Genomic DNA, 11563 nt, shown 5'->3' on the forward strand with positions numbered 1-11563 from the left:
CTCCGAGAGGCCGACAATCAGTCGTAAGGTTGCGGAGGCTACACAGCCACCAGTAAGTTTCCGTCAGGTCGCAACTTTTTCTCTGCCACCTTTGATCTTTGATCTGTATCATCGAGCATGCTGAAGGGAGTCCAGGAAGTGCCATGTCTTTGATTTGTTCATTGTTCAAAATTTTGCAATCTCCAGACTAGCATGAGAGGGAGTTTAAGTTGTCTGAGAGAGGGAGTTTTCTCGTTCATTCATCACACTGGAAATGGAAGATCAAGTCGGGCATGGTGCATTGTGGGTGTTTTCTGTTGTAAAATGTGTGTGAGCAGCAGATACAGAGCTCTTTAATTCGCGATCAACCTCGTTTTATTCTATGGTGAATAAAAAAAAGCATTATTTTTCATTGAAGCAACAAAGGCTAAATCATTTGTTAGTTATTTTTTGTAATGGGTGTGAATGACACGCAGCGAAATACAGTATTATCAGCTGTAGCCTGTGTTTCTAGCCTGAAACATTTAATATCGAGAGTGAGAGAGTGACAAAATAAGCAAAAAAGAGATCCAGCGCATCTGCGAGAGAGGCAAAGGAAAACGCCGTTCTTTATTTATGTTGCTTTGTAGGCTACTATTTTCATTTTGTACCATTTTAAATGTAGCCTACACAACAAAGCTGCAATTTCTTTGTCAATACAAATTTAAAATGTCGCAAATCTGTTTTGAATTTTTTTTTTCGTTGCTATGGCCGGAAAGCACTGGCAATCGTCTCAATTTCATGAATGATTCACAAAACAATAATTTAGCCTCGTCTTCATTTTCTGGTGCGATCGGCTGATAATCTTCAACACCTTCGGGTTTTGGCGTCTGTGCAGCGTAACAGAGGCTCAACTGGAATGTAGCAAATTAATGTTGTAATGTGCCATTATTAATTAAACAACACACTTGACTTTAATAATCTGTTACCTATTTAAGCATCAAGAATGGTAAAACATAAACGCTGTCGGCTAACATCGGTTAGCAGCATGTAGGCTACAATGTTATCATCTAAACGCCTTTAAATATAAATGATGCCTAGAATTGCCTAGAAATACAATGAATAGAACAATGCTCTGAAAAGTGTTTCGAATCAATAAATGAACTCTTCAGAAGTTTTTATTTTTTGACAAATAGCATATTAAACAAGAAACAAAGTTATGAAAATGATAGAGGTGAGATTCGAATTCAAAACGCTTGTAGCGCCACGAGACACGTTGCACACACAGCCCATAGCCTGAACGCTGTCGTATGAACATGAGCGTAACGTCTTATCCTTACGCAAAGCCTCAATGATGTGACATTTTTCTATCGCAATGTTTATGTTGAAATGTTTTCATTATTTATTAAAGAAAATTATGCTAATAATAACAACCTGTAAGCCTATTTAATTCTTAATTAATCCTAAAACAAATGCTGCCGACTAACATCGGTTAGCAAGCCCTGACAATGTTTTAATTTTACGATAATTTATTTCACTGTTATGTGTCAGTTATTAAATCTTCTAACAAATTAAAATAACACGAAGACAAGTAGGCTATTATAGTATACTCAAGTGTTTAACTTGAATTTATCTGCGACCTCAGCCCTCAACGAGCCGCAGCAGATTACGCCATAGAGAGAATAAACTGACACTTTTCAAAGCCTGTGATTACAGCGCCACTTAGCAGTAAAGGGCAGCAAATACACACGGCGGGAAATATCGGCTCGGGCAGAGAATCTGAGCTCTAAACAGGACAGTGACGGCGGATATCGCTCATATACTTCGACGCGGGGAGAGGACGCTGGCGTTGTTTGTTCGCCGCTTCTCCGTCCCAAAATCCTTGTGACAACAATTGTTGCTATTAACCAGGCTATACAGTATGTTTACTATGTTAAAGTCTCATCCGAAAGACGGATGAGACGTTAAACCGAGGTCCTGACTCTCTGTGGTCATTAAAAATCCCAGATGTCTTTCGAAAGAGTAGGGGTGTAACCCTGGCATCCTGGCCAAATTTGCCCATTGGCCTCTGTCCATCATGGCCTCCTAATCATCCTCCTATATATATATATATATATATATACTAATTGGGTTAGGTGGTCCAGGTGGATGCTGCACATTGGTTGTGGTTGAGGAGATTTCCCCCTTCTATGTAAAGCGCTTTGAGTGTCCAGAAAAGCGCTATATAAATGTAATGAATTATTATTATTATTGACCAGCAACACTACGTCCAGTAAATATAACGAGTGCAAACTTTATGGATGTGTTTGTACGGATTTCGCCGACTCCAGCTGTTGTCAACTTACCAGTCTGCTTTCGCCCGGAGCTTTTTCTGTGTCTGTGCATCGCCTCCTACCATCGAGAGGTTCCTGACCAGGCTGTTGAGTCTGGTAGCTCTCCTCTGTTCAGCACGGGCGCTGTGGCCGGACACCAGGCCGTTTTCCGCGAGTGGCACGATGTTTAAGTATTCCGTCACTCAACTGAGGAGTTTCAACAACTGCAACATTCCATCATGCATACCAGTTATTAAACAACTTGGATTGCTTCGCCGGCCGCGCTACACTCATAGGAGCTGCGGCAGAAAGTTTGTTTTCTCCCGGTCTGATCACGGCATTCCATCCCTCTGGTCTGGCGCACGCCCTGTCGCATTTCCAACACGTCATCAGGGCGCTACCCTTCCCAGAATAAGTAACGCTGGAGTTTCCACGGCAACGCTGAGCACGGATCGGGAGGGAAAACGTGGAGTGGATTTCAGTCTACTCCGGCCAATACAGAGACACACTGCTCCATCTACCATCACGATTGAACTGTTCAATGCACAATCCATCACAAATAAATCCTGCCTTATACAGGAACATATTCTGGATAAATGTCTGGATTTAGTGTGCCTTACAGAAACTTGGCACAAACCAGATGTTTTCTCTGTTTTAAATGAGACCTGTCCTCCTGGTTACTGCTACCTACAGAAAGCCCGTAATACAGGGCGCGGCGGCGGTCTGGCTGTCATCCACCGAAGTGATCTGGGCCTGTCCCCCATCACCATTCCCGAGCCATCTTCTTTTGAATACCTCGCTTTTAAGTGCAAGCCTCCTTTCTCCACAACAATATTTCTCATTTATCGCCCACCCAGACCGAATCCGTCTTTCATCCCAGAAATGTCCAACCTTCTGACAATACTCTGTACTATGTCTGCCAATATCTTAGTTCTTGGAGATATGAATATCCATGTAAATTCCCCCACCTGTCGATTTGCAGCAGATTTTCTGCAATTACTGGACTGTTTTAATCTAACTCAACTTGTTGATGTCCCCACTCACACTAGGGGACAAACACTCGATCTGGTTATCACAAACTCTGACCATCTCAGCAATCTCCGGGTTTATGATCTGGGCATTTCTGACCACAAGGTCATTATGATGATGTCTTCACCGTCCATCCTCATCAAGCCTAAGCGCCAAATCTGCTTTAGAAATCTAAAAAACATCAACTCAGATTCATTGGCATCCGACCTTCAGCATCTTCTCTCTGTTAACTGCTCACCAGTTATGGACCCTGTGGACTACTACAACAACACCCTCAAGAGCCTCCTAGATATCCATGCACCAGTAAAAACTAGAACAGTGACCTTCTCCCGAACAGCCCCCTGGTACACCAGTGAGCTACGGAAAATGAAGGCATCTGGGCGGGCCATTGAGCGGAGATATAAAGCCACTGGTCTCACTGTCCACCAACAAGCTTTCCGGAAACACCAAAATAAATACTCTAAGTCGCTAATAAAGGCACGGTCGTCATTCTACTCCCATATCATCAAAAACAGTCCCGGAAACTCAAAGCAGCTGTTCTCCACCATTAATCCTCTTCTAAAACCACAGACCCACTCATTCACGGAAAACACAGAAGAACACTGCAATAACTTACTGGACTTTTTCAAAACTAAAATAGATTCAATCCACTCTTCCATTCATGGATCCTCAATCCAATCTGCCCTATCTGTACACTCACAGCTTGCAATCGCCCAGCCCCTGAAATGCTTTCCAGAAATCTCAAATCAGGAGGTCGAGATGATCATCAAAAGGATGAAACCCACCACCTGTGCCCTCGACCCTTTTCCTACTGCTCTTGTCAAAGCAAACTCCGCTATTCTAAGCCCTCTCATTATCACTGCAATAAACCAGTCCATCCTGTCCGGCATTGTTCCATCTGCACTTAAAACCGCCATAATCAGACCACTTCTGAAAAAACCCACTCTTGCTCCTGATATATTATCAAACTATAGGCCAATTTCAAATCTTCCGTTCATCTCAAAAGTCTTGGAAAAAGTTGTTGCAACTCATCTCCAGGACCACCTCAAAAACAACCACCTATTCGAAAAGTTCCAATCTGATTTCCGCACAGCTCATAGTACAGAAACAGCGCTCGTCAGAGTCACAAATGACCTACGAATGGCAGCTGATGCTGGCTCACCTTCCCTTCTCATACTGCTCGACCTGTCCTCTGCTTTCGATACTGTGGACCATGGCATTCTACTAGACCGGCTGCATCAAACCACTGGACTTACTGAAATTGCCCTGGACTGGTTCAATTCGTATCTGACGGACAGAAAAGAGTACATTTCGCTTGGAAAATCAAGGTCCCGGGAACACACAGTTACCTGCGGAGTACCTCAGGGGTCGGTTCTTGGCCCCATTCCCTTTATCACTTATATCCTGCCACTCGGACATGTCATCAGCCGCCATGGAGTGTCTTTTCACTGCTACGCCGACGACACACAACTGTACATGAAATCTGATCCAGAACCAACTGCAGCACTGCCAACATCATCTCCGTCTCCAACACTCACTGCCTGTCTCGAGGAGATAAAAGTGTGGATGAAACAGAATTTTCTCCAACTAAACAGTTCCAAAACTGAAGCAATTCTCATTGGCACCTCGCACCAAATTCAGTCATCCTCACTTTCTGGTATAACCATTTCTGGCCAAGACATCCTTCTTTCCACAACAGTTACCAATCTCGGTGTGAGATTTGATCCACAACTCACTTTTGAAGTCCATATCAAAAATCTCTGTAAGATCTCCTTTCATCATCTCAGAAATATCGCAAAACTCCGTTCAACACTTACCCTAGCTGATGCTGAGAAACTGGTGCACGCATTCGTATCCTCTAGACTGGATTACTGCAACGCTCTTCTCATCGGGATCCCCAGCAAGAGTCTGCAAAAGCTGCAGTACGTCCAGAACAGCGCTGCTAGGATCTTGATGAGAGTGCGAAAGTATGAACACATCACTCCCATCCTCCACACAACACACTTCACTGGCTTCCCGTGTCTGCTAGGATCGAATATAAGGTTTCACTTCTCACTTACCAATGCATCTATGGAAACGCACCCCCCTACCTGAAAGAACTACTTACCCCTGTTTCTACTGCACGATCCCGCCGATCACAAAACTCAAACCGCCTCTTAATACCCAAAACTAAACTCTGCACAATGGGCGATCAAATGCCCTCCCGGACCATCTGAGGTCACCACAGACCATTGAGACTTTTAAAAAGGGACTAAAGACATTACTTTTTAGCAGATCTTATGAATTTTAAAAATGTCTAGATATTGTTCTTAGCATCAGACCTGTAGCACTTTGAGATTTAAAAAAAAAAATGTAAAGTGCTTTTACAAATAAAATGTATTATTATTATTATTATCATATACATTTTTTTGACGAGGTAGTTAAGGCGGCAGGCGTGTGTTGCTTAGGCGGCCGCCTTAGTTCCAAAGTGCTGCGGGAAACCCTGTGTTACGCTAACACACCGGACACTATTCAGCTGTTGTTCTGTGTGCTGTTGTGGAGCTGAATAACTCGCCTTTCCAGATTAAATGTCTGTTCTTAGTCTTGGATTTTGTGAAATTTCGAAATAAATGCGACTTATAGTCCAGTGCGACTTATAGTCCGGAAAACACAGTAGGCTATATATGTATGAAGACTTTAGATGCAAAAGCCTCTAAGTGCCATCTGACATTTTCTTCTGGAATGATCATTTTTATCAAGCTTGTATGTTTATGTTCAGTTATTTCACTTTAATGTCAATTAAAATGACCTATTAATTGTCATTAAAGTGAAATCACTGAAATTAAATATACAAGCTTGATAAAAATGCTCGTTTCAGAAGAAAATTTCAGATGGCACTTAGAGGCTTTTGCATCTGAAGTCTTCATATATATATATATATATATATTAGGGCTGTAACGGTTCACAAAATTCACGGTTCGGTTCGATACGATACACTTGTGTCACAGTGCGGTAAGTTTTCGATACAGAAAAAAAGAAAATGCCAGAGAAATTTCCTTGATTAAATTTAATTCTATTTTTATTAAAACTAACATCATAAAGTATGATAGTTTTTTTTACTTCGAGCAATGATGTAGCTTTACTTGACTTTTCTTAGGAACATATAAAACAAAACAGCTCCTTGGACAAAATGAAATGTAATATTATAGTAGTTATAAACAAAGGTTTATTTTTAGTTCAGATTAACATTTGAGGGCAGCAATTGTAATCATAATGTCAAAATAAAACCGACGTAACGTTACTTGAAAGCATTATAGTCACTATTCCTGCCACACTTCCATGGTTACAGTTAGTAGTGTTCCTACAGTAAATCATGGTGAACGTTGCAGATCTGGACACTGGATAGTTAATTCATGGCACAATGTGTCTTCCTGGTTTCCACGTCAGAGCTGTTTGATCCGTTAATAACGGAGAAATGTGAATGTTTCTCACTAGATCTCGCAGCGATGTTGTGTCGCTTGATCAAGATCGGCTCGCGCTGCATTGGTCCAAACTGATAAACGGTCCGTCAACCACACAATAACGAGAAGTGCAGTTTTGTTCCGCTTACATTACATTTGCCATGTAATATTGGGCAATGTTGTGGGCATTTGAAATAACGAAATTTTGGTCGGCAGGAAAAATGGTCCAACAAACCGTTCAGTTTGAAAATGCGTACCGAAAACCGAACCGAAAGCCTCGTACCGATTGGTTCAATACGAATATGTGTATCGCTACACCCCTAATATATATATATATATATATATATATATATATATATATATATATATATATATATATATATATATATATATATATTAGTTAGTGGTTCCACGATGGTATTACCGATGCTAAATGGTGCATAATTTAGAGGCAAATATTGAGCACCGTAAAATGCTCTTATAGAACCAGAACTAACTCTTATATACCACTTTTCCACCAGCAAGAACCAGGTGCTGGTTCAGAGCTAGAGCCGGTTCGGAGTTGGTTCTACTGACGGGTCTTCTAAGAACCGGTTTGCCTTTCCACAGGCTAGAGTGCCACAACAGAGCCAGATCTTACGTCACTGTGTATACATCTCATGTTGCCCAGCAACGCTAGCGAGGCAGCGCCAAACACAAACACACCAGGCTTGTTCGAGATGGTTCGGCTTCTCGCAGACCGATCGCCGCGTGACATCAAAGCACTGCGAAAGCGATCCAAAAGCACAAGGAGTCGTATGCTCTCCAAACAGTCCCGAATGCGTTACTATTGATGCTCATGGCTTTGCGAACCTACATCGGCATCCAAACCAACGAATCCAATGCGTTCGTGCAGCTCGCCATAACTTGCATAGACGGAGATTACAATCGAGCAGCTATTTAAAAAATGGCGGTTACAAGTTTCTTTTCTTCTTGTTGGTCACGGTAACCCCGCCCCCAGCCCCTGACGCAAGCGGTTCTTACTTCTAGCCCAGCAATGTTTTGGTGCTACTTAAGAACCACTTTTACTGGTTCGGAGCTGGTGCTTTAGTGGTCGAAAAACAAAGAACCGATTTGAAATTAGGCTCTGACTCCGAACCAGCACCAGCTCTGCCTTGGTGGAAAAGGGGTAATAGAACCATGCTCTTATAGAACCCTAACCCTGACTGGTTCTGGGTCCTCTCGCCACCCCATTTAAAAAATCCAGCAGAGATTAAAGGATAATTCCGGTATTTAACACCTTGAGTCTATATTGTAGTTTGTTTTGGATGAACAAGAGTGGTGGACAACATTTTTTTGACAATGGTTCCTCTCTCGAGTTTTTGACTATAATAGAATTGGCCATGGACCCATTTAACATTGGAGTCAATGGGCATGTCCGAAAATGTCATTAAAACAGCCAATAATGTTCGTTTACAAAACTGTTAAACTCACCGAGTGGTTAGTGGTGTTTATTGATGATTATAAACAATATATCGTCGCAATATATGATTCCAATCCGTTTATTTTGCTATAGTGGAACTATTTTTTCAGACACTTCACAACCGTGTAACTTCCGCTCAATATTTGAATCTGAAGCGTTAACACACTCCCGACCACTTGATGGCGATAACCGATGTTTATGTCTCGCGGGACACTCACGGTCACAGTCGAGTTCAACTTCATATTGCACTGGTCAGTGGTCACGTCTTTCAATATTTTCAAGGTTTTGTTAGTTTATTTGGCTTACTCTCCCGGAGCACAGTTGCTCTGCTCGCTAGCCTTATGAGAAACGGAAGCGAGCAAAAAGACTACATCGACCAAATGTAAACAGCCGCCTTTCCGTTTCCGGTAGCGCATTTATATTAACGAGCACTCAGTCCTTCAACAGAATTCAATGGGATTTTACAAAATGACGAATAAAACACGACAGAAACTGTATTTCGCAACACTTTTTGTTTCTGGATCATCAACTAACACCACTAATCACTCGGTGAGTTGCACAGTTTTGAAAACTAATGTTAAAAGTTGTTTTAATGAAATTTTCGGACATGCCCATTGACTCCAATGTTAAATGGGTCCATGGCCAATTCTTTTATAGTCAAAAACTCGAGAGAGGAACCATTGTCAAAAAAATGTTGTCCACCACTCTAGTTCATCCAAAACAAACTACAATATAGACTCAAGGTGTTAAATACCGGAATTATCCTTTAAACACTCAATTTTCCTTTTGTGCTAAAAGTAACTAAATTACAATAACATAACAGACATATGTTTATGACAAGATTTTAACTTTCTCTTTAGTGAAGTTGCTAGTAACAATATTAGTAATTCTCTCTGACTTTTGTTGTTCACAAACAGTGTTGCCAGATTGGGACGGTGATTTCCAGCCTTTTTCAGCGGCTGACAGGGACAAGAGTGCATGCAGTCGGGACGGTGTACAAGTTGCAGATGTCTGGTTAGGCTAGTGTGCACATGACCATGGACAGGAGTCACCCATATTCTATATCAATTCAAGTCATTCAACTGTGCTCTCCTCTCTGAGTTATATTCACTATCGAGTCATCAACACCACGTGTGTACGTTTTTAGGGTTGCTCACTATCTCACTCTTTACTGTAGATGCAACTTACTGTATGTCACTTCTTTGGCATTAGCGATCACTTGAATATACAGCTACAAGTTATCGCGCTAAATCGCGACTGCCTGCTGATCGCTGATTGGCTAAAAGTGCGTGCTCGTCGGTGACGTCAACACCAACGCCGGCTGACTCTGGGCGTGTGTGTCTAGTAATGTCATGAGGACTGATTTTATGGACTACATGCACACTTTAGTTTAGTTTTTTAACCAATAAGACTTTACAATGTAGATGTTTGAAAACCGCCGAACCGACCCCAAACCAGCCCAAATCCTTTTTTACCCCCACAATCAAATTCAAAACCGCCCAATCTGACAACACTGTTCACAAAAGGTGTTTTACTTTTAAGAAACAGCTTGTATTTATATGTACTTTTTTCCCTCTCTCAATCTTTCTAAGGTATGCCATGGCTCGATTCAACTACTACTTTGAGAAAAAGCAAGAGTTCTTTGGAATGAGGCTTCCACAGTTCTTCCAGGAGCCTAGTGCTGGTCATACAGATTTGTAGGACTGCGAGTTAACAAATAAATGTGTTTGTCCGGTTACAACCTCCTTTTCTTTACCAAAAGGGCCATTTGAAATGCCTAAAATCACTGAGGTGCTGATAATGATCAAGGCCTATAGACCGATATGTTATGAAATCTAATCCCAAAACCTGTTCCTGGAGATCCCTCCCAACACTGCACTTTTGAACGTCTCTGACACACTCATCTGAGGTCTTGGAGTCTCTGCTAATGAGCTGATGACCTGAATAATGTGTGTTTCATTAAGGAGACGTACAACATGTGTATGTCGGGGGCTCCAGAGACAGGATTGAGAACCTCTGCTAGATATTAGTGGAAATAACCATTTCTGTGTCCCTTGTACAAGTATTCACTTAAGAAAGGTCTACCAGTGACTCAGCTGCATAGGATTAAGTCAATTTATTCAACAGAGAATTCATTTAAGATTAGAAAAAGTGAAATGTGGGAGAAATTTAAAGAAAAAGGCTATAGAGATGGGTGGCTGGACTGTGCAGTGGACAAATTAAAAACATTTCTAAGGGAATAATTAATAGTTTCTGCTAATACAACTAATATATTGTAATATGTACAACAAAATATTAAAGGGGTGATATAATGCAAAAGTTTACCTTGGCATAGTTCAATAACAGCAGCTCCGTGGGTAAAATGGCCATAAACAGAATCTCAAAATCCTGTCACCTCCTTAATAAGAAAACCCTCTGGGGACCAAGGTGTTTTTGGGGCCCTTGGGATGTTTTTAAATGCCCTGACATTTGTGCTTTTTTCAGTTATTTATAAACATGTTAATGGCAAAGGTGTAAATTCGCTCTATATAGCACAAACGGGGCTACCATAATATGTGAGCAACATGTATGTACATGTTTGTATTTTTAAGAGAATAATGTTTATGCGTGGTTATTGAAAAAAATTAAAATGAAAGTTGCTGAAATAGACCACAAAACGCATACTAAATATGTGTTCCAAAGACTTTTGACTAATGGATGCTGTCGCTTCGAGTTCTGGCTTCAAGATGATGTGAAAAACATCCTGCCTAATCGTTCACATAAAACAATACATTGATTTAAACTTTGTAAGACCGTTTTTTTGTAAGACCGAGGATTATGCATTGGTGTGGTAATGGCCCATCAATATTAATGAGATTCAGACCCGGGGTGTGACAGACACTCCCCCAATGGCCCATCATGAGGCAAGCCGAAACAAAGAGCTTTGAATCTTTTTTTTTTTCAATCTGTTTTATTGTAATTCCTCTATGTGGAGGAACTAAATAGATTCATCAAGAGAGCTAGTAAATTCAATTTAAGAGGAACTGAAGTCTTTCAGAAACCCAAGATGTGTCTCGTAATACAAGGTGTCAGTCTGTGGAACAATCTAAATGGTGAAATTAAAACTTCAACATCGTTTTTTGTTTTTAAGAAGAGTGTAAAAGCATTACTAATAGAAAAATATAATGCATCAATTTAGCAGGAAATGTGATATTTGATTTATGTCTTTGTATATGTGTTGCAAAGTAGATGTGTGTTGTAAGCGCACCTCTTTGGAATTGTAATTTAACTTATGTTGATAAGGGGCAGATATTATAAGTTTATCTTCTTTCTGCTCCTTTTCATTTCTTTTTCAAAAGAATGAAATAAAAATATAAATGAAA

At 40.9% G+C, this 11563-nt stretch overlaps 1 protein-coding gene across 2 annotated transcripts in view; it reads left to right on the plus strand.

Moving 5' to 3' along the window:
* The window catches only part of LOC307008434 (ethanolamine kinase 1-like), a 47918-nt gene extending 36355 nt beyond the window's left edge, over positions 1-11563 (plus strand). Inside the window, exon 8 of one of the 2 annotated variants that reach the window (XM_079631220.1) lies at positions 9794-11563. In XM_079631220.1, coding sequence (XP_079487346.1) covers positions 9794-9902 — 109 coding nt within the window. In that variant the 3' untranslated portion in view covers positions 9903-11563. The remainder of the gene's footprint in view (positions 1-9793) is intronic. The other variant, XM_079631221.1, reaches the window with a different exon arrangement.

This window comes from Phoxinus phoxinus (genome assembly GCF_949152265.1).
Source record: "Phoxinus phoxinus genome assembly, chromosome: 12".
NCBI classification, from domain to species: Eukaryota; Metazoa; Chordata; class Actinopteri; order Cypriniformes; family Leuciscidae; genus Phoxinus; species Phoxinus phoxinus.